Source organism: Mycteria americana, chromosome 3 (assembly GCF_035582795.1).
Source record: "Mycteria americana isolate JAX WOST 10 ecotype Jacksonville Zoo and Gardens chromosome 3, USCA_MyAme_1.0, whole genome shotgun sequence".
Taxonomy (NCBI): Eukaryota; Metazoa; Chordata; class Aves; order Ciconiiformes; family Ciconiidae; genus Mycteria; species Mycteria americana.
Genome location: NC_134367.1, coordinates 50,015,583 through 50,042,012, shown reverse-complemented (window position 1 = coordinate 50,042,012; position 26,430 = coordinate 50,015,583). Strand labels below are relative to the sequence as shown.

Here is a 26,430-nt window from a genome sequence, read left to right as displayed (position 1 = left end):
GGGATATTGAAACTCATGAATCAGGGCTTAAATGATTGTCTCAGTATAAAAGATCAGGATGAGTTCTAATGAAGCGTAGTAGACAGTCCCCTTATTTTCTGAATACTCCTTCATTTGAATCTGATCTGACAAAAAGAGGCATAAAACTTAAAGGTACGTTAGCAGGAGAATCAGACACAGAGCTGCAGGCTACGGAGCTGGTCAGAGGAACTGCCTTCTGCTGATAGCCAGCTACAGCCCCACTTGCTTGGCCTGTACATGAGGATAAAGACTAAGATTAAATTATCTGCGAAGCTTTTCAACAACTTACAGATCTTCATTTTAATGCTGACACTTAGGTTATAATATAAGCTATCCAAGATCTCAAAATCTTAATTTAAATTACAAAATATCCCATTTATAATCCTCATAAAGTAACTGGTAGCACTCTAAACCCAAGCTAATGTTTGTGTTTGGTATGTTTCTCATATTGGTTTTCCCTTCGCTTTGCTTCCCTTCCCAGCAATTTGCAGCAGGATGAGATTCTCAGACTGTTCAAGCTGGATCTTGTGATATTCGGTGTATTACAGCCCGTGCTACAGCATTTCTTAGTGATAAATGTAAGAGCTGATCAGCACATTGGGAAGTATTTTGGAGCTCTGCAGACATAACACTTTCTTGGGTTTGTTTTTTTTCTTTGTTGTTCCTTTACTCCACAGACCATATGGTAAAAGGCAGTACGGTAAATGATGTTTCCTCTTTTTTTTTCTGTGTAATACTTTGTATCTGGTGCAAATAATAACCAAAAGCAAAATATTAACCCTCTAGGTTCCACCTTGCTTCTCAAAAACTTCTGGTCATGATTTCTAGTGCATTTACGTGCCTCCAGGACTGAGGTAGCACAGACAGCTCTGAGTTAGCTTCGCACTAACTAGATACGTCCACTTTACAACTGTTGCACAGAAATACCCTGGCACAGTAAATTAGCATGCTCAGAGGGCTGTGATTTGAAAATTAGCTTGGATAGCTCTCTGGTATGTACCTGTCCACACATGTTTACTTCAGAAAGGTATCTACTCTGCAGCACAGAAGCAGGAAAAAAAGAATTAGCACAAGGTATTTTTTATTTACTCTCCTTTGATTTCCATATGCAGCCTGTCATCCATGTTCAGATACTCCAGACATAATTTTCTGTGCATGTAATAAATGCAAAAGCAGTGCAATTTTTAGTATCATTTATTCATTATTTGTGTGCAGTGATACATAGTCTATTGGCATTATGGCAGGCAATCTACATTAATAAGCAGAATGACCTTCCCAAATTTCCAGTCTTCAGGAACACAATTCAATTGTCATTTTCATAAACAATTCTGAACAGCTTCATTTTTGAGAGCAATCCCATTGACGCTACATTTTAGCCTATGTGTCTGCAATTAGATCTGTCTGTGTTACTCTTCTGGCTGAACGTGTTTAGCCAAAACATACACTGCAAGTTGTAAAGATAATGCCAGGAAAGACAAAAGAAAAAAAAATATTCTCAGTTGCTATGAATAAGTGCAGGCAAACGTGCCTGAAAACAGATTATGAAAAGAGAAATTGAGATACTCTTTTAAGGTAATTAAGCAACTAGGAGAGTTAACTCAATTGAAAGACAACATCCTTATTAAGGGAGAACCAGGTAAAAGAATATGTTGAAGTGGATGACACTTTCCAGAAAGAATAAGCTATTTCTCAAGTCCCTAAATTGAATTTTGATTGTTATCCATTTCCTTATCTAAGCTTGTATATGTGTACCCAGTATGAGTACATGTATTCTGAACTCCATCCTCCCTTAATGTATTGATTTTCCCTCCCACCGGGCTGGCTCGGTAATATATTTGTACTGCTAATATACAGCAAAGGTGCCTCACGTACACGCTGTTCAGTGAGAACAGCATCACGTTCCTGTTTGGGGAAGAGAAGTCCGCAAGCCCTGACGTACGATACTTGCATATTCTGTTGCACTTGCATCCTCCTGCTGATTTCCATGGCATAGAAATATGCTTCCCTAGTCACAACGGAGCTCATTAACCCAGTAATTGCTTCTTTGCTGGCTGTTTCCCTCAGTCGGTCTGGTCCTGCTTACGGGCAGAGTCTGGGCGAGCATCTGGAGGTGAGGAGGAGGGAGCGACCTGCGGGGACGGTTCAGAAGCCCGGTGCTCTCTGGTGCCAGGGAAGCCCCAGGTGAGGATTTCGGAGGAAAAGGCAGCCGGCCTGATGCTGCACCACACAGCCAGTGCACTAGCACTCCACTGCTTATACTTTTTTCGTCTGTACCTGAATGAATGAGGAAGGCACAAGCAAATTCACGTGTCAGGAAGCTGGTCACGGCTGCTACTTCAGGCTAATGAGCCTGGCTAGCCAGAGGCTTCTTGGCAGTGACAGGGAAAAACGGATTTTGCCGAAAGTGGCTGAGCAGCTCTCACAAGGACTGCTCTGCCCAAGCAGCCTGGGGAGCTGGTGCCAAGTCAGGGCCTGGCTCCGGCAGGAGACGGCCGCCTCCCTGCAGCCAGCGCCTCTGCCCTCCCGCACGTCAGGGCAGGGAGAGCGGCCGTACCCGGCTCTGCTCGGACGGGCTGACGCTGGAGCCTGCGAGGAGGGAGGTCAGGGGCTCCCCGGGAGCCTTTTCTCGGGTTTTCCCTCCCCCCCTGCCGCGCAGCCCGCGGGAGCTGCTCCCGCTTCGCGTGGCAGGACTTGGAGGCACTCATCGTCCTGGCCTGCATCCGCATGCCACCGTGGCAAGTGCCGGCCTCATCCCGGCCGGCCAGGCTATGGGACCTCACGGCTGAACGTGGCAGGGTCAGTGCGACAGCCGGGACGTGGGGTTTTGCCCCACGTGAGGATTTTCAACGGTAGGACCTACGCCAAATCTTTCCTCACCCAGAGCTACACCTGAGCTCCCCTGGACTCAAGGAGAGTCTCCTTTTCCATAATGGATTTGGAGATGGCCCTCCCAGAGGGCCACTGACTAAATTTGGTGAGCTGCATGTGTGAAAACAAAGGCAGGTTTGAACCAAGGAAGAGGCATATTAATAGGTGAAGGAAATTGTGTTCTCTTTGCTGTTTTTTTTTTAAATGTCATTTTTCCCACGTGTAAATGTTGCACTTTGAAGAAAAAGAGCGCTATCAAATGCAGTCAGCTGTGGTTCAGGCACTCTGCCTTTTCTTTGTCATCCAAAACATTTACAAAATATTCACATTTTAAAACCCCTTACTTTCCTCTTCTGTAAGTTACTGATTTTGTTTTGCCACAGCCTACATACAAGGTAACTCTGAGTATTTCTTTTTACTAACCTTTCACTTGAATCAAATATTTTTAATACAGATTATTAAAACAGTCTGGATGTTCTTCATAATGGATTAACTGTATTTTATTCTTTCCTTTAACTTTCATCGATTTTGGCTAAACTGTACACCCTGAAGCCATTGCATCCGACAGCCAGGTGTGGTACATTCCTACTTACTTCTGCCCCTCCTCGTTTCCCATCACTGTAAATTGGTCACTTCACATTATGCAAGATAAATCATACTAAACTAATTCTTCGGTGCTTCTTTCTTTCCATGTAAATGCACATGTTGGCTTACTAGATTAAAGTAATCTGCTTACTGACACCTAAGTAGTCGGGTATATGAACCAACATCATTAATTATCTTCACTGACATGAAGCCCGTCAGTGCCAAGGACAGGTGGCAGTCAATATTTTCTGTGTGTCTTGTGCTAGGAAGCCAAAAAAGAATACTTAAGCTCAGGATTTACTTATTTAAATTCAGTGCAAAAGCATTTTTCTCTGCCCGTGACCACTTTCATTAAATCAGTCCTAATCTCTCAACAATGATGTGAATGCCATTATGCAAATAAGCAACTGCTTTTCAGACTTGCAGAAATGATGACACCTATACAAAGATTTCCGAGGCTCTTTAATAGCGGCAGTCGCTGAACTTCATAAATACAAACTTGTAAGTATTGCATTCGGTGATAATGATTTTTTTTCTGTGAGGCTGGCCACTTTTAAAGCTGTATCTCGAAGCTGAGAACTAACAAAATGTTTAATATTCTGGAATAATTCACCTCCATGCATCAGAATGTAGTAAAAAGGCTCCCATCTGATGATGCCTGTAGCTGGCACGGTATGCTCTGCATTTATCACAGTGCTCCAGATAATATTAGTATTTAATGACTGTGCACTGATAAGCTGAAACTGGATGAATAGACCGTCTTCCATCTCATTCTGCTTAAGGTGACATGAACGTTCATTTATGTCACAGCCACTTGCAGCTGTTCAGATACACTCTAAAAACGCTGAAAGGAATACTTTATCAATCCACAACTGAATGAATGACCATAAGAATGAGTCTGTTGTCTTACTGTCTTTGGATTGCTTTAATAAAAGCATTTGTATTCCAGGAAGGAGGCAAGAATATAATTAATCATTGACACAATTGAATAAGCACATTGTTGAAGTGATTCATTAGGAAGCAATTTCAAGAATATTTATTTAGATGATATACATTTTATAATTCATTAGCAACATAATAAAGTGAACACTCAAAAGAATCCATTTCCTATTTTTATACCTTTGAATTAAATATAGCTGCATCCTTGTTATCTGCGACGTTCTTTGCAAAGCTTTGTGTCTGAAGCAAAATGCAAGAACAGTGATCGTGATAGATATAGTTAGTAATACCAGGAACCTGTATTTACAGGGCAGAAGTCCTTTTTGTACTGATAACCACAATTCAAAGCAGAAATATGATATACATGGTGAAATTCAGCCCCACGATTTACTGTTACTGATAACAACCTCAGCAGATAAGTCTAGAACTAAATGAGTGCAACTACGTGCAAGAACAGATATTTGCGATTATTTTTTCCACACTCCAGGTGCTCTTCAATGCGTGCAGAATCTGGGCAGAAGGTGGGAAGCAGCAACGCAGAATTCCTCACACTGCCGTGCCACTCTTCTGTACGACATGGAGCTAGGGCTATACTACAGCAGCTTGGTATGCTGTGTGATTTTTCTCTCTTTGAATGCTTCAAGATAAAAAGGTTGGTTTGAAGAGGAGGCTTTTTTGACAAATATTTGACTAGTATTTCTTAAACTCCGTAAGCCTTCATGGCAAGTCTGCCCACTAGGGCTTACCTTGGTTCTGTTCACTGCTAGCGCTCCACGACATACGTTACCCATAGTTTCCACCCGCAATTAATCTAACACTTTTTTGTAGATGCATCCTCCTAACACCGAGAATGATAGTTACAGTGGATGAAACCAGAGTTAAATAGTATGGTATGTGGGTCAACTGAAATTGGTGCAACTTCGCATTAGTCCAAACTTTGTTTTTAACAGGAAGATGGGCTCCCCCAGCCAAGCAGACGTCCTGCATTTGCCGGCACATCTGGTCATCTGGATCTTTCTAAGCAAAGATAATAATTTATTTAAAAGATCTTTATCTATTCTTAATGGCAATGGTTGTGAAAATAGCTTGATTGGTAAGGACTGAGACAGAAGGCTCCCGGGAAGAGATGAAGGGAGAGCTGGAAGAAGGTGAAAAAACAAAATGAGCAGTGAGAGTATAGAGTTAAAAATAAGAAGTGTAAATCTAAAAGCTATTGAAAACATTATGTAACTACTAAGATATTTGACATGAAAGCTTAGGCTGGGAATTACAGGTTTCCTTCCTTTTTCTAACAACATCTAGTAGGAGGCTGATGACAACTCAGAACTTCAGCAAGAGAGAGTAACAGATACTGATATCAGAGACCATCTCCATGCCTGCAGAGTCTTTAACCATTTGTGACGGAAAGCATCTGCTACATCTTTTAATTTTCACAGTTGTTGTCTTCCGTAGTTACGTAATGCTTTGAAGAGCTTTTAGATTTACACTCTGTATTTTTAAGTTTATATTCACACTCCTGAGCAGACACCTTACTTGAGGAATGGAAGGAACTACAGCTCTGCAGTGATGGAAATGTCAGCCCAGTGAAGCGCCTCGTCTCACAGAGCCAAGTTTCAGCCGCATCCCTCCCCTGTGCGGGCAGCCCACCTTTTACCCAACAGTCTCGTGGTTAAAGCACCCACCTGAGAAGCTGGAAGTCTAGAACAATTCAAATCTACTTCTCTTTTTTGCCACACAAGCATATACCATGCTGTATTTGCCAGCTTCTGAACACCTGGAGACACTCGGCATCAGCAGGGTATATCTGAGCAAGGCAGAGATGCCATGGGGCAGTGGTTTTGGCACACAGTCCAGCTTTAGTGCTAGTTTCCAGATTTGTTTCTGCACTTGGCATTAAACTGTATTTAGCTGCAAAGTGGAAATAGTCTTGAGAAAATGCAGGTCTTTCCTCTCCCACACTGAGTGCCCTAAGCACTGGGCTTTCAACCCACATGGTTTTTGCACCCCTCTTCTTGGCCCATAGAAATCTTGGACTCTTTTCTGGTTCCTACATTTGACAACAGCTGAACTTTGTGCAGGGCTCAAACCTTTGAGGACGAGAGAAGCAGGCTCTGAGCCTGTCCTTGGCTCTGCTGTGGTGAGGCACAGTGACTGAGCTGAGCAATGGCTGTGGCAAGTGCCCTGAGCAGAGCAACTCCGGCCACGTGCAGAAACCGCAGAGCGGGTCCCTCTACAAACCTAAAGCCAGGAAAGCACTCACTGAGTGAATTTGAACACCTCCATCAGCAGCAGCCACAGACTGGGATTCACATATTTTTGCTACAGCTAAATCCTACGTTGGGTACTTCTTCCACCTCTTCTAGATGCTGGTGTCTGAAATGAGCTCAGGTTGGGAAGAGCCTGTTTCCAGAAGGAGAAGTCTCCTTCTCTGCGGTCAGGCTGCTTCAGGGTGTGAAGTCACTTGGTCAGGGAACTACATCCCCCCCGCTCTTGCTTATGGAAACCTGGGTGGAGAAGCAGCTGAGGGTCTCCACCTTAACTGCAGCTGAGGATACTCCATTCCAAGTCTATTATCTGAAAGCCTTTAAAAGTGAAAAGACAAAAACTTAAATGGGCTATTTAGCATTTTATTTGACTGATGCATAAAAAAGTGCCTTTTGCCTAAATAAAAACTATGTTATCTGTACCTGACAGGGAACGCTGTTAACCGAATGACATTTTAAAAAAGGTTTCCAATTTGAATTTTGCTCAGTTCTGCAGGCTGCATATGAGCTGAACTACAGGATTATATCATGTTATGACATGACTTGTTTGATGTCTTGCTTGTAAAAGGTAGCAATAAAAATTAGTTTACTACCTGAATGCAATCCTGATTCTTCTTACTTCAGTTGTACCCGCAAATAAAGGGAGGAGGGGATTCTGTAGAACTCAGCTATACAAAAGTCTGCTAAGACCTTTTCAAAGTATGTAAAGTGTTTAATTCTCATTCCAAAATGACTAAGAGCTCCTACACAAGAGCCCTCTTGCGACTACCTGGGAAGCACAACATTACATCCACAGAGGAAAAGCACATCGCTTCTTAAAGAGATAATTCATCATGTCACCTGCTACCATATCCCCCTGCTTCATAACTTATCTTTATTGACCAAGGACAATGCAGGAAAACAAAAATGCAGTAGAGATTTATTAAACATTAAAAAAGTCTAAGAAAATATAAAAAATCTCCCCCTTAAACACAGTTATTGATAACTTCTCCTCCTAGAGTACAGCATGATGTAAGAAACACCATTACTTTACTTCAGAGATAACGGAGAAGGCAACCATCTGACGTCCTAAGTCCCTCCTTAAGCGGTTACTGAGGAAATGGATGGGGCTCTTTTCTAGACACCGAAATCACACACTGAGCTTTTTTCTTCCTCTGTCTGGGGGAAATGGCTGGCACACCCAAGGGAAGGCCTGGTGCCAGCACTCCCGGGGCACTTCTGGGCAGCTGCTCGGGTAACCCTGCCTCGACTGCGGCAACACTATGAGCGGGGCCCGGAGGCACGGCAGTCGAGAAGCCAACAGCAAGGCAATCTGCATGTTTTATGGAGCTGTCAGACTTCTCGTAGGATGGAGCGTGCCCAGAGATAGGTGCATCTAAGGTACTCCCATAAATCTAACAGCAGGTACGAGAAGAGAGCTCTGTACAACCAGCCAGAAACTCACGCCATCCAGTTTCACGGCTGAACAGTGGGACAAAGATGCCTGTTCAGGTGTTCAGGTTCCTGTCCAGCCCAACTGGGACAAATCTTGCACTTTCTGCTGCCCCTTCCTAGCTGGCCCAGGCTGGCTCCTTGGCCAGGTGCCTTCCCACCCTCTGCGCAGGGCGCTTGCCACAGCCGAGCCTCTCCCTCGACCCAGGGCCACAAAGTCTCCTACAGCTTTTCAGGTCCGATACTGGATTTCTGAGTCTCACCGCAGGCTCTCTTGTAAGCCTGCCTTTAACTGTGACCTTTATACCTTGCCATACTGCTGCAAAGTATAATATTGGTTATAATTTGGCTTTGGCTTTACATTTATTATACTATTTGAGCTTTTAAAAATAGTCATTTTACAGAAGTACCACAAGCGGTGTTACATATATCAAAGAGTAGTCCGATCACTCAAGTGGCTGGTTCAGAGCACGCCGGGCAGTGCTAGTCTCTCCTCAACACGTAGTGGCTTTGCCATTTTGTTATTGCCTCCCTTGGTTCTCTCATCTAGGCCTGATTTTCAAGGCTAGATTGAGAAGGTCATTTGTAGTCTCAGTCTTAAAGTGCTAGAGAATATTTGATGTGGAGTTGATTGAATTAAAATAAAAATTATCATAGTAGAACTGTTCCTTGGTGATCTGTATGTCTGTGGAGCATTATGACGACCATTGCTTCCAACTATGTACAACTCAAAAAGTGTCTTACAGATATGCCATTAAAATTTTCTCGCTTCTTTTATGATGATTAGGAGGAACATGTTTTAATTGATATAATAGTTGTTTATTAGAACAACGTAATCTAAGTAGGTAAGTAGATCAAATAAAAAACTTTAACATCCTTCTTTTATTATGTATTTCCCCATCCCTTTGCTATCATCCCAATGAAGAGTAAATATACTGGGTAAATTTATGCCTGATGCAGCTGGGGATAAATCTGAATAAGTGGTTGGGTGCTTTCAACTCCACCCAAGTATAAAGAACAAAAAGGGAAAAAAAAAGTAAATCAGCACTGCCTCAGGTTTGCCAGTGTAGAAATCTCTCAAACGATACTGCTAAAATTAAATAAGTTGTAAAATATCATATGCAAAGCATGTCTGAAGGGTAAGTATTTTGAGCTACACTGCAAAACCCTTTAAATGTTTAATTAACTACAAGAACCTTAATACATACTTGATTAGATCTATAAAAAGACTTTTTTCTCTCAAAAATAATAAATATAAAAATAAGTACTGCAATCAGATAATGAAGTTTTGAATATATGTAACTCAGGATAGCTTTGGGTTAAACTGCTCTGGCTCTTCGTTTTCTCAAGTTTTAGGGGAATTGATTATTCAAAAAATGTATGCATCTTCTTCCCTGGTAAATATGGAGCTAAAAATCTTTGAAAATATAGAACCCCTGTGGGAAAGCAAGTTCACAAAGGTGTTAAGCAAAGCCCTAATCCCTCTATCTAGCAGACGACAGGTCGCTCTGTCCTTTTACTTCTGGAGAAGTTCACGTCAGTGCATTGCCCTGCATCGCCCTGCTGCACGATGAGCGTGTCAGCTTGCCGTGGGACCTCAGAGCTGGCCAGCGGCAAGCACACGAGGTTCTCCACACTTACTGTTGGAAAGATGCTATTGCTCATGCTCCGGTTATTGAGAACTAGCTTCTGCACTAACACGAGCTGCACATTTAATATGCCGTGATTTTTTGCCTATTAACAACTTGTAAGCCTGTCTCCTTCCGTCAGTAAATTCTCTCTCCCCGAGACACACAGTGATCACCGGAACAAACGCACGGCTAGTACGCCGAAGGGCTGGCGTATTGACACCGTCCCAAGGCTTTTAACTGTCTTCTTGGTGAGGCATACGCTTGTCCTGAAACGAAATAACTGAAGATGGTGTATAAATAGATGCACCGGTCATGAAATGAAGGCAACCCTCAAGGCATGCACCTCCCTTCTGAAGAAACATGCTGCTAGGGTGAGCAGGTGAAAGAGCAGAAACCTGTATTTTTATTTATTCCAAACCACTAGTTCCGGACAATTTAACCCGCGGCAGCAGTACCAAGGAGCCGTCTTTCTCTGCCTGTCTCAAAAGCCGCGGGGTTTGCGGCCAAGTCCCAGCCAAGCACCGGGGCTGCAGCCGCAACGGGCTTTAAGGTGCCCAAGTTCAGCGGGCGGCACCGCCGCGGGCTCTGCCGTCCCGGGGGTCTCCGCAGCCACCGGCGCCGCCGCCTCCTTCCCCCGCCCGCCCCTTCGACGCCTCCGGCGCCCACCGGCAGCGCGGGGCGGCGGGGTAGCCCCGCGGCGGGACCGGCTGCCGGGAGGGGGGAGCGCGGCCTCCGCCCCCCGCCGCGGGAGGAGCGCGCCGGGACGGGCGGCAGCTCCCGCCGCCTCGGCTGCCCCGGGCTCGGCTCGGCCCGGCGCGGCTCGCCTCGCCCGGGGTGCCCCGCCGCCCGCAGCCCCCCGGGGCCGGCGGGAGGCGCCTGCGCGCTGCGGCCGCTCGGTGCCGGCCCCGGAGCTGGCGCCGCCCGCAGCCTCCCGCCGGCTTCTGCCTATTTTAGTCACAGCGGCGGCTCGGTGCCCGCGGCGGGACGCGGGGCCGGCGGGGCCGGGAGCGGCAGCCCGAGCCCGTCCCGGCCCCGTCCGGACGGGCGAGAAACTTTTCCGAGGGCGCGGGCAGGGGCACGGGGCAGGTAAGGGGCGCGGGCAGGGCGGGGGCCGGGCCGAGCCGGGGCGGGCAGAAGCCCCGGCGCTGCCTCCGCCCGCCCCCCGCCGGCGCTGTCAGTCAGGCAGCGCGCGGAGCGTCGCCCCGCTCTGGGGCCGCGGGCGAGGGGGAGCCGGGGCCGCCTCCCGCCGCGCCGCGCTCCGGCGAGACCCGCTTGGGCCCGGGGCGGCGGCGGGGGCTGGCCGTCGGGGGAGGGCTGCCGCCCCGAGCGCTGGGCGGTGTGAGGCGGGGAGCGGCGCCGGGCGGGTCGGGGCGCTGCCCGCCTTGGGAGCGGTGCGCTCCTCCCCGGCGCGCCCCGCGGTGCGGGCCGGCTGTGGGGACCGGAGCGCCCGAGTTCAGCCTCGGCTAGAAGTTGGAGAGCTTTACCGCGTCGCCGTTATGAAGGAGCGGGGCACAGTGCCCCGCTCTGCCCCTCCCGAGGGCTCTGTCTGAAGCGAGACTCTTCGTTACGTATCTCGGGTTTAGGGCCGTTTCTTAGGAAAGCGTGGTTTCTGCTTTCTCCTGGGGTGCAGCAGCTGCCGCTCACACAGGAGCTGACGCGGGGAGTATCGCTACTTTCACAAAACCACCTCGGGATCCGGGGATTTCTTCCACTGACTAGGGGCTCGCTGCATAGGCTGCCGCTGTCTGCTGCTTCTCTCTCCCCATCAACAAATGGTAAGAGCAGATGAACCCTGCAATTAAGATCTAGTTTTGCATTTGCAGTTGTTTCTTTCCAAAGGTACAACGAACGATAGAAAACACTTCTTTTCCCCAAACTATAATATTTTTTTCCAAACATATTTTTCCAAACTATAATATTTTACCACGTTTTCTTCGGCTGTTCTGTAAAGCTTTGTGTGTGTTTAGGCTGTCAATCACTTTATGGGCAAACATTTTATATGGCTGATCTCTTGTAATACTGAATCATGGACCACCTGGTAGTGTTATAAAGATGTCATTGATGAAATCTGGCTTCCAGAACTAGGGCATCTTGCCACTCTGTTGATTAATGGGAATATGATTGTATACGTGCAAGTGATAATGTCTTCACTGACCACAGCAAAACAAGAAATGGTTTCCACATCTGCAGAACTGTTGCTGTTCAGGCTTTCCACAAAGTTCTGTGTGGTGCCAAGTAATAAAGTAGCTTAAAATGCCAAGTTTTTAAGAAACGCCTTGCCTACAAAATAGCAAGTATGCTCTAAGTCCTGTAGTGAGGAGAACAGATACTGAAACAGAAAGAAATGTGATACAGGTAATTGTGAAGGCAAAGTTTGTGGCAGGAAAACCTTTTGTGGTTGAAAGTTGAGAACAGAAACTTTATTAAGGATTCAGGAAAAGGGTCATTAGCAGAAGCTACATTTAAGCTTTTTATTAAGTGTGCAGGCTCTTTGGAGATGAGATTTGATTTTATCATTTTAGTGTGTTCCACTACCTTGCGAAAAAGAACTCTGATCTGTGTCTCCAGATGATGATACAGTACCTGTAATTGGGCATGCCGCTGTTGCCCAAACTGAAGTCAGATATTGTACAGTGAACAAAGCCTCCGTTTGTGATTATGTTACGTGATGAAACTAAGAGTATTCTGGCTCTCGTAGATAGAAAACTAATGAAAGTGATGCTAAACCAGTGCCATGTGTGTGCTTCTGCCTGGCTCTGTTTTGTATGTAGAGCCGTATGACACTCGTTCCAGTAAAGCAGAGAGTAGAACTGTACTTCTAACCCCCAACCCTCCAGTAAAGATAAATAATTTCAGCAGCTCCATTAGGGCATCCTCGCTACCTTTCACTGTGTTTCGCTCTGGTTTAGAGCTCACGGGGTACATAAATGTGGCATTTCATGGTTCAGCGTGCTGTTTTATCTGTTTGAACACATGGCTCATGACACTACTTCCCCGTAATCCAGTTGTACATGCGGGGTAGTGCGATGAACCAAACCTTTGTGTTTATTTCTTTTTTGGGATATGAAGTTCACATCAGGTGGTTGGTTTCATGGGAATACATTCCTGTCCAAAGGCACTACTACACTGTACAAACTCATTTAAGCTGGATTCTGCGGAGTTCATTAACACAGTTTTAAAGCACTTGTGAAATATGCATTGTAGCTGCTTTCTCTATTATTAATTTAAAAGTTGAACTGTAGAAAAGCTTGAACTCGTGCTTCACTTTGCCATTTTTATTATAAAACACAATAAAACAGACCCCCTGAATTGTTATTTGGCCAATGCTCTTCAATATACAAGAGCCTTGCTCAAATTTACCCAAGTGCTAGCAATCCGTAATTTTAAAAATGTTTGACTGTCATTCCATATTCATGTTTCCTAGGAGCAAAAGACCTTAAAAAAAGGAGGGAGGTGATTATTTTTCTTAGTTTGGCAGGAATACCGCATGTACTTATGGTTCATCAGTTCTGATTCAAATTGGAAGAAAATCTGTACTTTTTTTTCATATCAGATACTGTCTAGATGATAAAATAGATAGCATCTTCAATATTGGCTTTGCAACCACAGAGGATTGCACTGTATATTTTACAGTGATAAATGAGGAATCGTTCAAGTACTGTAAGCTGTGTATAGTAAGCTGCTCTTTAAATATTTAAAGACTAAATAATAGCAGCTTCACTGTATGCAGTGCTTTTAATGAACCTTAAACTCTTCTGTTTTGCTGTGGGTTTTCTTTCTCTCTCGATGCCTCCCCCCCGCCCAGCTTTTTTCCACTTCTTAAAAAGATTAGTAGGAATTTGAGCAAATTGTAAGTAGAATCAGTCCTTCCCAGCTTCAGCCAAACAAGCTCAATGAATTGAAAGTCCCATGAAAAGGCTCCCCTTAAAGGGCTCTGCTTTGGAGAAAGCAGTTCTGCATCCGCTGCAGCAGGGAGACAGGAGTCAGGCCCAGCCTGGCGAGGAGGACAGCCAGTCACCAGCCTCATGCCGTTGGTGGGTCATTCGTGTGGACCATTGACTTCAACGTAGACACGGCGTTGGGGTGTCTCCAGGGTTAGGCAGCAGCTGACTGAAGGGGGGTCTTGATTGAACAACCTTGAATGTGGGAGCCTAAATTCTGCCTGACCAGAGCAGGGTTTTGGCCCTGAAAAGTCCCACTTGGCTGGTGGTTATTTCTCAGAGCTGCCCTGAAGACAGCGAAGCACCACTGACGGTTGGATGTGCCCCAGCTGCTTGTTTTGTAGCTCTGGGCATTCCCAGAAGGATTGCACTCCGAGAAGGTATCACTTCCCATGGGTGCTCCAGGGGCAGGGGTCCAGTTTGGCAACTGCAGCCTGCACGGCCCAGGGCGGTACTGGAAGGACTTTTGACTGCTTTTCCTAAGGCCTGAGATGCTTTACTTTCCAAGTGACAACCTGCACTCAGAGCACTGATCCAGGGGGTGAGACATAGCGATGAGGCATCAGTGAGACACAGGATGCCTTCCTCGGCCCAAGGGAGTGCAAATCCGTCTTCCCTCCTCCCATGTGGGTGCCCCAAGTGACTCATTTTGACTCATGTGGGTGGGTCACTTGCTGCCCTTTTTGAAGCTGTGATGTTGTGCAGAAAGGAGACTGAGGGAGGAAGAACCGCACCGCAGTCGCTCTTTGTTCTGCGATGGGGACACTCACCTGGGGAGCGGGATCCTGAGGCTCGGCTGCCAGAGTTGCATACATGTTTCGTGTTAAAGCATTCATTGATAAAACATCCCTTTCTTTGAAAAACATTGGCAGGAAGGGATGCTGGCTCCACATGGATGAAGGTTTCTCCTGGAAGGCCTATATGAGGAATAATTTCAGAGATATACCTGTCTTCAGTGTTTTCTGTTGTCTAAAGTAGCTGCTTAGTTGGTACCTGAGGTAGGCTTCTAGATTTCATTGGGGAAGATCAGCTACGTAACTTTCTAGGTATATACAACTTTTTAATATTAAATAACTTAGGACAAAAGTCCAGAAGACATTGTTGCGATCATCCAATCTGACTTCCTGTAGAATAAAAAATAGAATTGTAGTAAATAAATTAATTTTTTAATAATAGCATACCTGGATTTATTTTAGGTACCAGACAGCATCCTGACTTCTTTAATTCCCAGCAAAGGAAATCTTTAAAGCTGTCCCGTTAATTAATTACCTTTGCTATGTATGCTTGTCTGTCTTTGTAATCTGAATATATCTAGTTTTGTAGTGACTTATTATCTTGATACCTTGTCTTTTGAACTGGGTAGTCCTTTTCTTCCTCATTCTCCTTCCATCTTCCTGAATAGATGTTATGGACTGTGAGGAAGCTACTGTAGCCTTCTCTAAATTACACAGGCTACATTTTCTTGGGAAAACCATGTGTTTTCCAGTATTATAATTACTGCTTTCTGTAGGATATAGTCTCAAGAAGTTTAAGGTAAGCTAGCTTGTGGTGTTAGTCCCTGTCCTAATTGCTGCATGCATGTTTTGAGCCCGGAGTGGGTTCAAGGACAGTTTATCACTGAAAATAGCTTGTTTGTCTGCCCATACTTGCCTATAGATGTGTAGCCATACCTCTCTGTAGGTGCGTAACTCCTCTGTGCACCGACTTAGACAGTGCATTGCGATTAAGAGTTTGGTTGTCTTGGTCCCTTTGGGTATCTAACCCCGAGTGAACAACTGCAGAAGGAGAGTAGCTTGGGGAAAGTGTGCTACATAAACAACCATTGAGAGCAATAGGTATTAGTAGGGGGCCAGAGAGAGGATTTCAGAGGCATAGGGGCAATGGAAGGAAGGGGTACGTTAATCGACGTATGCGTTTACATTGCATGTTAGAGGAAGTACATGCTAAAATTAAGGAACAGCTTCTTTTTATACATCTAAATGATGGCCAGAGCAGATGTAACTTGCCAGCCTAGACGGGGTGCTCACAGCTGGTCCCTCTGGAAGCGGGGGGTGTCGAGGCTGGGAGGGCCTCCCTTGGCTGGAAGGACCACTTGGCTCCCCACGGACCTGCTGGAGCAGCTTCACTGACTGCTGAGCCAGGCTGTGGCCACTAGCTCATGTATAAACATCTCCACTGTAAATGGCTAAAACCAGTGAGACAAATCCTGCTAAATCCAGCATAATCTCATTTTGTACCTGAAAGCATATAGGCTATAAAGGAAAATCTTCCCTTTTGCTTCCAGACCTGTAGCAAACAATTCATCCAGGCTGGTTACACAATCAGCATGTACAGTGTGAAAGTGCTGAGGGCTTTCTGGCTGAATACTTGGGATAAGACAACTAAAGAATGGAGTATTCGAACTCTGAATAGCTTTACTTTTGACTTAATTAAAAAGACCAGAGAGAACTGCTGGTGGCCTCAGGGCTTTTAGGGTTTATTTTTTGCAGAAATTATTGTGATCCAGACACAGGAACTAACACTCAAAGCTTCTCAGAGTTGAATTTGAATCGTCAGTGACAAAAATGGAGTGAAGTACCCAGTTCTCAAGCAAATAAAAAATGTACATAATTGGTAATTCTTTGTGGGAATATTACAGCGTATGGGGAAAACGCCCATTTGGGGAGGAGGAGGTTGTACTATGTGCATTTAAATTACAATATAAATTCATTCTGTTTTGACTGCTTTAGCATGCTGCTTATATGAAGTTTTAAGTTGCTGGCAGGTATTTATTTTGGAGTGTATAAGTGAAATAGTTTACTGCTTTGAAGCTCCAGCAAACTCGTTGATTTTAACACTTTCTGATGACAGCTTAGTCCTTTCAGCAATGCTGCTGTTTGTTTTAAAAGAGGTCCATGCCGCTGTATATTGCTCGCATCTCTAGTCTGGGCTGATTTTTCCCAGCACTTGATCTGCTCCTGCTGGAGAGGGTGGGACATGTGGTGGGGCAAAACACCCAGAAGCATGCCAGTAATTCAGCCTGCGTTGGCAGGGCATGTCTCCTTCCTGAGCTGGAAGGAGACCTCTTCCACGCACCTCTGGCCCTGGCAGCCTACGGATGTCAATGTTGTGTTATTCTGAATACGGTAGTCACATAGCGGAGACCGTGCTTGTGCATGGTGGTGCTTCCCCTTAGGCATGGGACAGAGTAGAAAGTATTCAACATTTACTTGGGGAAGCTACAGTTCATCAGGCTTATAATCAAAGTTACCTGCTTTAAATGCAGTTTCCTGCTGAAGCTTGCCTGATCACCACCGTCAAATGAACCTGTAGTGATAACTGTTCACCACAGGAAGGACAGCTGAAGCAGGACGTCAAACAAGGCCACGTCAGTTGGCACGTTCCCTGTCCTGGTAGCTAAGAATGCCGAAGCATCTCAGTGAAAGGATGGTGTCCCCTCCGGGTGCTTACAAAGTTGGTAATGCCGTGCTACTGTCAGGACTTTGTAGACGGGTCGTCAGTGGAGGATGACTCACAGTTGGTACCACAGCTGTTTGGTTTTTTGGTTTGGGGGATTTTTCTTCCCCCACTCCCACTTGCAGTAGATGAATGGCTTACTCAGAGTGACTGTTCTGAAGACATCGAGTTTAAATTTTGGACTTGTAGAAACTATAAAGAAAAATGTGAAAGGCCTTATCTAGCACTAAATACTGATCAAAATTAGAAATTTTACTCTACTTAGGCACATACATACTATCGTCTCTGCTCTAAACCCAACATTTTTTAGCTCCCAAATCTTAGAATAATTTCTTGATTAAGAAGAGGTGAATCCTCTCTTTCTGCCTGGAGTTCACTGGCAGCAAGCATACCTGCTCATCACCGTAGCCCTAAGAAACCAGCTCCATTTAGTAGGAGGCTTCGTCAGTATTTCCAGAGGGTTTGTTTTTGCCCGCACACCTTGCGTAGCTCGGGAGAGTGTCATGTTGGTGAGGCTGTATTCTGTGCTAGTGCTGGCCTCCCTCCTTTGCCCTTCCTCTTGCCCGGATGGAGGGAGGCCCTCTCCAGCCTGGGTGATGCTGTAGCACAGTAAAAGTTCTCATTGTGCAGAACTACCGAAATAAATGGGAATTTTGCATACAGTGGTTTTGGGAGACAGGTCCCATTCCAACAATAAACAGTTACAAATACAGGACAGTTTTTCCAGGGCTTTGGTTTTGTGTACAATGACCCTCTATCTGTGTCCTAGTGGTGTGCTGTTCCTTCCAAATTATTTTGACCTGTCTTGTCATGAATAGATGTTTTACAGCAATGCTGTGAGCTGTAGTGTGGGCAGACTGTGAAAGCTACAAGTGAATTGGAAATTGAACATAAATTTTGTGAAATTATTGCAACATCATGTCAAGCTATTGCAGTGTGTGACTTTACATGACAGAAAGACATGGGTAGTGGAAAGCAGATCATAGTATGGATCCACAGTGGTTTTGTTTGTGGCATGCATACAGCTTCCCGTGTAAGTTCTCAGTCATGGTTCCATTCAAAACACCAAGTTTTTTGTAGAAATTAGGGTCTTCATGAGAACTGCTCAGAGCAAAACGTTGGCAATAGAGTAGAAGTATTAACAATAATCCAGAATCACTGTTATGATTCTATTGATTCTATTTAAAAAAACAAACAATCAAACAAAAAACTTCTGCCACCAATTTTTGGCTGTGCAGTGGAAATGCTGACTGGACTCAGAATACAAGGTCTGGGAACTGCATGTTCCAGTTTTATTTTCTTTTGGTTCAGAAATCTTACCCCTTGATCACAGAAGTACCACTTAAAATTCCTCATGCTCTTACCATGCCTAGGTAACTTCTTCATAGCTGATGCAGTTCTCATCTCCCATTCTCCAAGGGCTAAGTCCTGCATCTGGGGGGAATCCTGTACCAGAGAAGAGTATTCGGGTAAAGAGACAAACAGAAAAGCTTATAGTTGCAAACTACCTCATTCTTGTAATGCTGGTTCTTCCACTGCAGTAGGATATCGAGCATTTTAATTTGGAGGGGTTCCGTGCTCCGTAGCTGTGATACTTTTATGGGTCAGTGACTTCCCTATCACCACTCCCAGCGAGGGAGAGCTCTCCTCCTAACCTTTTCTTCTGAAATCTGCTGCTCGGTTGTTTAGGATTTTATGTCTTCATTTAGCATTAGTGTTTTTGAATCATGGAATTAATGTTGGGGCTTGAATAAACTTAAAAGAAGTAAAGCTGTAGCAGGTAGAAAATGTGATATGACTTTGCTTTATTAATTTCTTAGACCTGTCACTGTAAAAAAAACAAAAATGCCACTGAAAGCCCTGCTGAATGATGTTGGATGCTTCACTGCATCAGCAGTACTCTTTAAGTATTGACTTCTGTGACTCTTGGGGAAAAAAAAAGCTACCTTTTGATATTCTAGAGAGTCTAATAATTTAGATAGCAAGATATTTCTTAGCTTCCCTGCTGTTTTACCAGGAAAAGAACCAGACAGTTAAAGACTTTGGTGGGTTTCAATCCTGATTACATTACTGATAGGCTCTGGCTTTGCAATTGCTGCCATGTCTAATGTCACATTGAAGCATGTATTTTTACTTCAAAAGACAGACATAGAAAGCTGGTTTTGATTTTTTTAAAAAAAAAAATTATTTTGGTTTTTTCATGCTTTTTGGTTGTGTGTTTTTATTTAACTCTTAGGAATACATTATCATATGGAAACAAATAGCATGTTTAACATTTTACAGTGTTAAACAATAAAATTGTGGTCTGTGGCATGAAATTATACAAGGTAGAACTTCGAATGTAAAATTGCATTGTAAATGCCCTTTGAGAAGTATTTTGCAGGACTACTTCATGTTCTAATAACATAATTTGTATAAAGCTGCTTTTAATCTTTGTAGTCTTCCTTATACATGACAGCTTTTTGCCTGTCGTCCCTGGAGTAGAAAAGACCATCCCCGTGATACCTGGGTTTCCCTTATTGTGATGTTTGGGGATGTAGTTTGTTGTCTCCAGGGACAGAGAGCAGCCTTGCTCAACTCATTAATGATAAGAGAAAGGCGAAGGAGGGAAAGGAGAGTGGTTTGACCGAAATCCGGAGTGAGATGGAGGCGGTCAACAAGGAACAAGAGTTCACTGTCACTTCTTGTCCAAGAGCTAGGTAGGGCATTAAATGAGACTTGCAGGCAGCAGGTTCAGGACCAACAAATGCAACTACCTTCTCAGCAGTTAGCCTGTGGAAAGGCTTGTCACTGGATGTTGTGGATGCTATGTACAGGTTTAGATGGATTTAGTGGCGATTTGACAGTTGCTGCAGGGATCATAGATACAGAAACATGATCTTCAATTGAATGAATATTAAGGTTTGATCCTGGAATCACAGGGCTACAAGGGGCATTGGAAGATTGTAATGCAGTCTGTGGTTTTAGATAATAAAAGCTTTGATAGAGTTTAATTGATGAAAATAATTTTATAAGTAATTTATCTTTTCTTCACTTGTCCAGATCAGATGAAGCTACAGATAACACGGCCAAAGTCAAAACAATGCATGAACTGACAAGAAACAGCATTGCCTTCTGAGAATGTTAGCTTCCTAGTTGCTGGAAATCCTAAGTGCGACTTTACTACCAAAAGAGACCCTGACGTTATGTGATCATTGAGCAGAGTTTGCAAGAATGGAAAAGCAAAGGACCCTGCTAGCTGCATCTCATAAATAAAAATTTCTAAGATTCAGCTGAATCGAAAAATTGTTCCAGCCATGGGAGAAAATGCAAGTTTTTGGGAAAGTTTGATATATGCACATCCTACGTGTACCACCTGGAAGCAAGAGGCAGAGGGATCTATCTACCACCTAGCCAGTATTCTCTTTGTTGTGGGCTTCATGGGTGGAAGTGGATTCTTTGGGCTTCTCTATGTCTTCAGCTTGCTTGGATTGGGCTTTCTCTGCTCTTCTGTTTGGGCTTGGCTGGATGTCTGTGCTGCTGATATATTCTCCTGGAATTTTATACTGTTTGCTATATGCTTCGTCCAGTTCATTTACGTTACCTACCAAGTTAGGAGTGTTTCCTTTGACAGAGAATTCCAGGAACTCTACAACGCTCTCTTCCAGCCTCTGGGAATTTCCTTGACTGTCTACAGGAAGATTGTCTTGTGCTGCGATGCAGAAGTGGTTACCCTGGAGAAGGAACACTGTTACGCCATGCAGGGCAAAACACCTATTGATAAACTGTCCTTGCTTGTGTCAGGCAGGTTTGTATCGGTTTGTTCAGATTACTGCAAATATCTTTATTTTTTCCTCCTTCTTGAAAATGAAAGCAAAAAAAAAAAGCCTGATTTGTGTATTGTTTGTTCATTTTCCAGTACAAAAGATTAAATATTAATGCAAGTAATATAAATATTAATAGGCTAAATACACTTGTCTGGGACAGCACTAGCGTAAAAACACTAAGCACTGTTAAAATCTGTAATAGCATAAAGAAAAGGATTTTAAGTCATTCTTTTCCAGACCACTGTATCATAGCACCTAACAGGTTAGGCAGATAAAGGGAACAAATGTATGCTTCAGTCTTCAGGCTATGGTTTGCTATCTACTGCCTAGCTGATAAACACAGCATCTTATTTTTCTTTGCTACTATCATCTGAAACAGGGCTAAAAGGTAGTTATGAAACTGAATATACTGAGACAAACTGTTTAATAGAGAGATTGACTTCGATACAGATTGTATGTGGTTGCTTTCTGGGGAGTGGGAGAAGAGAGGGAGTAAGGGAGAGCAGAAGGCCTAAAAGTGCCCTTCCATTACGAGGGGACATAGTCCAGCCCTATCAAGATTTGAGAACTGAGTCTACAGTTACTGTATGCTGTGGCCCTTAGTTAGGCCCTGAGGCAAAAAATCCACCTGCTTGTGCTTACTTAAAAAAAGCCTGATTTGTGTATTGTTTGTTCATTTTCCAGTACAAAAGATTAAATATTAATGCAAGTAATATAAATATTAATAGGATTTAGCCTATTAATAATCCTAGGCTAAACCCTAAACTACAAAAAATCCACCTGCTTACTGGAGACCCTTCTGGAAACCTTGCTGGTGCTTTCCTGAAGGGAAATAGTAGCTGTCATACTGTATACAAAGTGCTGTACAGTACTGGAGCACCACAAGAGTAGATGGGATACTCAGAGATGATGGCCATGGTCTGTCTTTGATGGGACACTTTGTAGGTGTGTTTTGACAGCCTGCTGCATGGACAGATGGAATTTGTAGGCAGCTTGAAACTCAGCTGATTTAGGACTACTTGCAATGAACAATAAGGATTTTAGGTAGGTGTCCTTAGTGACATTCAGAGCATTCTTGGGAGCTGTCTAGAAAGTACCATGTGGAGGTTGCTTTTGGTCATAGTCATACTGAAGGGGAGGTGTCCATCCTTCTACGTGCCCAGCCAGTTAGTAATCATGCAGGGAGTTCCTGCTACCCTCCTTTGTGCAGTATAGGGCTGCTGCTTCTGATTTTGTAAGAAGCATTAATCTCTGTGCAGAGCAGATGTAAAAAGGGGACTCCTACAGCTTGCTTTTCTTCTTTTAGCTCTTGAGGATTAAGCATACGTTTCCTGCTTGTGTGCCTTCACACTTAAATATGATTTAAAAAGTGGAAAGAAAGTTTTTCTTTGGCATCTGCAGAAGGACACAGCATTCACACAGAGATCCCATACCTCCGTGCTGTTCTCCTGGCTCCAGAGACAGTCCTGTGGCCATGTAATTCCTGTTAAACATTGAGAGAGCCCAACCTAACACATGCCGTGGGGAACTCCTGCTTCCCACGCCCTGCTTTTGCCACTTTGTTCCCTCTAAAATGCATATTTGCCAAACCTAGAAGTATATCCCATGGCTTTCAAGTGAAGGAGGCAAACAGTGTTATGTGCATTGGTCTTTCACTTCTCTGGTGCACGCTGACCTTTTCATGACAAAGCTTGCATGTCGCTGCACAGACCTGCCCCAGAGAGGCACGTATGACTTGAGTAAGGCCTAGAAAGATTTCCATTTCAGTTGCACGATTGTCTTGTATTCTCTTTCAAGTGGCCTGATCAAGTTGTGTTCAAAAATATAATTAGGATACTGTTGGCCAGTGATTGCTTTTTCGTGCTCTCAAAGCTGTATTTAAACTCCTCACATAGTAGAAATAACACATTCTTGTTGCAGTCGTTGCTGCTGTACACGTAGTACTAACAAATTAACACATCTTATCTTGGTAGGATCAGAGTGACAGTTGATGGGGAATTTCTGCATTATATTTTTCCTCTTCAATTTCTGGATTCTCCTGAATGGGATTCACTGAGGCCCACAGAAGAGGGAATTTTCCAGGTAAAAGTGGAGGGGGGTTTTTTGAATACTACAGAAAACTGTTCAAGTACTAATTGGTTTAGAAATAAGTTCATTTAGTTGTGGGTTTCGTTTGTGAAATTATACAAACAAGTGGCATTCCATTAATTTGGGGAGGGCAGTCCTCTTTACCCGCTGGACTGGTTATGCTGTTTGTATCTTCCTTCTGCTTGCATCTTATTGTTACAACAAACGGGGTTTTTCTTAAAGCTAATCCGGGAGGTAGACTCTGTTTGCATTCTTTGGCTGTGCTAAAATCCAGCCCTGAGAAACCAGGTTTGCAGGAGGTGGGTGGCGGTTGGTGCTGAAGAGGTTTCCCTATGGGAGCTGAACTGGAGAGCGCGGGCTGGCGAGAGGCATGGCTGTGGTACAGCTTGGCATGGGGGGACAGCGTGGGACCCGGTGTCCCTCGGGGCTGCCCCTGTGATCCATCAGCCCTCCCACTGCTGTCACTTGACTGACAGGCTAGCTCCTGCTTGTGTGGGATCTGATGTCTCGCGTCACGAGGGCAAATAGCATTTGTCGGGAGCTTTCTTTAGATCTGCCTTTCCAGCTGGGGCTTCTGAGCGCGAAGCAGGGAGTGCAGGGCCGAGGCTGGGGTGCGCCGTCAGCCCGCGTCCTGGCTGGGGCTGCCGTTCAGCGTGGGCACGGGCATGCTGTCGCTGAGGCCGACAAGACGCAATCATTTGGTCTGTTCCCGGTCACCCTTCTCGCTTGTCTTTTGCATACAGTAGACCTCCCAGAGCTCTCTGGCTGGATTAAATGGCTTTAATTGCAGTAGGTGCGAAGACGCGAAGTGTACGTTACAGGCACAGCCTGCGTTGCCTGCTGAGAGAGAGGGGATCCTTTCTGAGTAAGGGCAGCAGCGGCAATATCACTGCCTTATTGCCTAGCCAATTCTAATTTTCTCTTCTATAGGTAACACTTACAGCAGAGACAGATTGTCGGTACGTGGCCTGGAGGAGAAAGAAGCTGTATCTGCTGTTTGCTAAACACCGTTTCATCTCCCGCCTGTTCTCAATTTTAATTGGGAGCGACATTGCTGAAAAACTGTATGCCTTGAATGACAGAGTGCACGTGGGGAAAGGCTTTAGGTACGACATTCGGTTACCAAACTTCTACCACGTTTCACTGCCAGAGACCCCTCCTGTGCAGCCCTCCCACCACCTACAGAGAGGGTCCCCCCGGCGCAAGCCCTCGGGGGTTACAAACTGCGGCTCCTTCAGCACACAGTCCTAGGAAGGAAAACTCTGCTGCAGCCATTCCCCAAAGTGATGAAGGGAAATGCAAAGCGGTGAAGCAGAAGAGCAGAAAGATGAAGCAGAATGAGACCCAGTTGAGCCAAATTTGACTGACAAGTGCCATTTACTTTCATTGGAATAGCTTGAATTCTTCCTCTCTCTAGAGCCAGCGGGTTGGCTTCCTCATTTTGACTGTTTGTGCAATATGTTTAGTTTCTGTTGGTTCTTTTGTTGATCTTCATCTCCTTACTTTTGGAGGAAAGCAATCATAACAGGCTGAAGTTTTATTGTAATTGTGGTGGCCTTTGTGTTGTGTTTAAAAAAAAAAAAGAAAACCAAAACAAACCTACGGTATTTGTAATTATACTTTCTCAAAATTATTTGCCATAATGAAGCATAGTCAGTATAGTCAATGAAAACAAGTAAGTTGTCTTCAAAATATAGCAACTTGCTTGTAACATTCGTATTTATGCCACGTGAACATTGTCTCAATTAACATGAAGAATATTGCTGAAAAAGACTGAGACCCATTGTATTGGTTTTGTTTTTTAAAGAAAGATTTTTGAAATGCACAGCAAGATTCTTAAAAAACAAACAAAAGAAAACAACAAATTCTGTCCCATGAGCGATTGGTTTCTCTCGGACTGTCCTAAAGGGGTATTATGTGAAAACAAACATAAATGTAATTGCTGGCATTAGAAGAGTAAAGCAGTTGTAACTGCTGCAAATATAGCTTAGGGAAATGATTGTGTAGTGTTTCTGATAGAACCTAGGCTTCCACAGTGCCAGTGCCATTTGTGACATGTACAATAAATACTGTTAATCAATCAACTGCCAAACCATTGGAGTTTGCTTTACAATATTCTTTTTAGCCAGGTTTGTCAGGAAGAAACTAAGAAACAGCCGCAGCAATAAATACGATTTTTAACTGAAACATTCTTGTTTAGTTTCCAGAGTCGCTTTTCTGTGCCTGTGAAATTCTTGATTTAAAAGGTATTCTCTCCCTAATTCTGTGGTGTTTTAATGGCATAAGGGAGCACCAGCTCTCGCTTTGGTAGGAGAAAGCTGGTTTCGACCCTTGAGGTCACTGTGCCTTTGGGGAGAGTGTCTGAATGTCTTTGCTAACTCACCTTCCTGCTGCTATGCCTGATGCCTGCCAGTAATCAAAAAATAAGAAGCATTACTATTTTATGAGACTGTATTGCTGCTTGATATATCTGGAGGTAGATCACGTTTTTAATATTTTAAAATTGCTGGACGGTTTGGTAAGACAACCATTGTGTGTTTGTGCCTGTGCGGGTATACATACGAGTTTAGATCTTGGGAGTTGCTGCTGGAGGACTTAAAGTAATGATACCATCTCATGCTTGAAAGGTAATAATGCAGTATGTATAAGAAAGCTATTAGAAGTGATATGAAACACCGCCTGTTTGAAGGACCTTCAGTGTAGAGCAGATAACGTTGTACGAGTTTTGCTTTTAGCTTTATGTCCCTTTCTCAGAGAGGAAAATCTGCCAAACATAAATACCATAGCATGCAATATGATAATCCCCAAATCCTTCTAGTAACCCTTCCACGCGATGTATTCTGTATGTGTTACTTAATGTGTGAAGTCCCTGAGTCACAAAGCTACTTTGTCTTGGTCAAAAGAGAATTGAAAAAATGCAGACAGAGAGTTCATTGATGGCTATTAAAGACCAGCCCAGAAAATAACTAAAGCACCAAGTGCCAGAGGCTGGCAGTGTGTAGTAAGGACCTACAGCTGTGCGTGCCCTTTTCCTATACTTTTTGCAGTTAAGGGACAGGATAGCGGGCTACCTGACCCCTTGGTATGACTCCACAGGTATTCTCATGTAACTTCAGCGCTGTGATTAGTATCACATCTTATTTGTTGGCGGTGCCCGGTGCCTGAGGTGGGTAAGAAGTGCGTCACCTCTCGTGGATGTCGTCGCTTAGGCTGCGCTTTGCGATCCCCGCTCCGCTTCACCCAGCTGAGCTGCTCTGAAAACCTTACGCTGGTTTTTAACAGGTGATTTAAAAATAGCCCCCCATCTCTCGTTCTGATAAAATAACAAGAATTTATAAATTTCTTGTGCTGTAACATGTGTTGGACCAATATAAAGTTTATACTTAATGTTTTGTGTGTT

At 44.3% G+C, this 26,430-nt stretch overlaps 1 protein-coding gene across 3 annotated transcripts; it reads left to right on the top strand.

Annotated features, from left to right (window-relative positions):
- The first annotated feature begins 10,600 nt into the window (after positions 1–10,600).
- Positions 10,601–24,603, top strand: POPDC3 (popeye domain cAMP effector 3). Of its 3 annotated transcripts, none has more exons than XM_075498466.1 (4): positions 10,601–10,825; positions 20,179–20,923; positions 22,916–23,024; positions 23,961–24,603. In XM_075498466.1, the coding sequence occupies exons 2-4, from the start codon at positions 20,433–20,435 to the stop codon at positions 24,279–24,281; spliced, it is 921 nt and encodes a 306-aa protein (XP_075354581.1). In that variant the 5' UTR covers positions 10,601–10,825; positions 20,179–20,432; the 3' UTR covers positions 24,282–24,603. The 3 variants fall into 3 exon arrangements, with proteins under 3 accessions (XP_075354581.1, XP_075354580.1, XP_075354582.1); XM_075498465.1 differs by lacking the exon at positions 10,601–10,825 and adding an exon at positions 11,258–11,514; XM_075498467.1 differs by lacking the exon at positions 10,601–10,825 and adding an exon at positions 16,252–16,282.
- Positions 24,604–26,430: the final 1,827 nt, after the last annotated feature.

What these genes read in the sequence shown, in the direction of transcription:
- POPDC3 (XM_075498466.1), top strand. Translation starts at nt 20,433, where the DNA reads ATGGGAGAAAATGCAAGTTTTTGGGAAAGTTTGATATATGCACATCCT. An exon ending in TCCTTGCTTGTGTCAGGCAG is followed by an intron (nt 20,924 to 22,915) that starts GTTTGTATCGGT and finishes TTATCTTGGTAG; the next exon opens with GATCAGAGTGACAGTTGATG. An exon ending in CAGAAGAGGGAATTTTCCAG is followed by an intron (nt 23,025 to 23,960) that starts GTAAAAGTGGAG and finishes TCTCTTCTATAG; the next exon opens with GTAACACTTACAGCAGAGAC.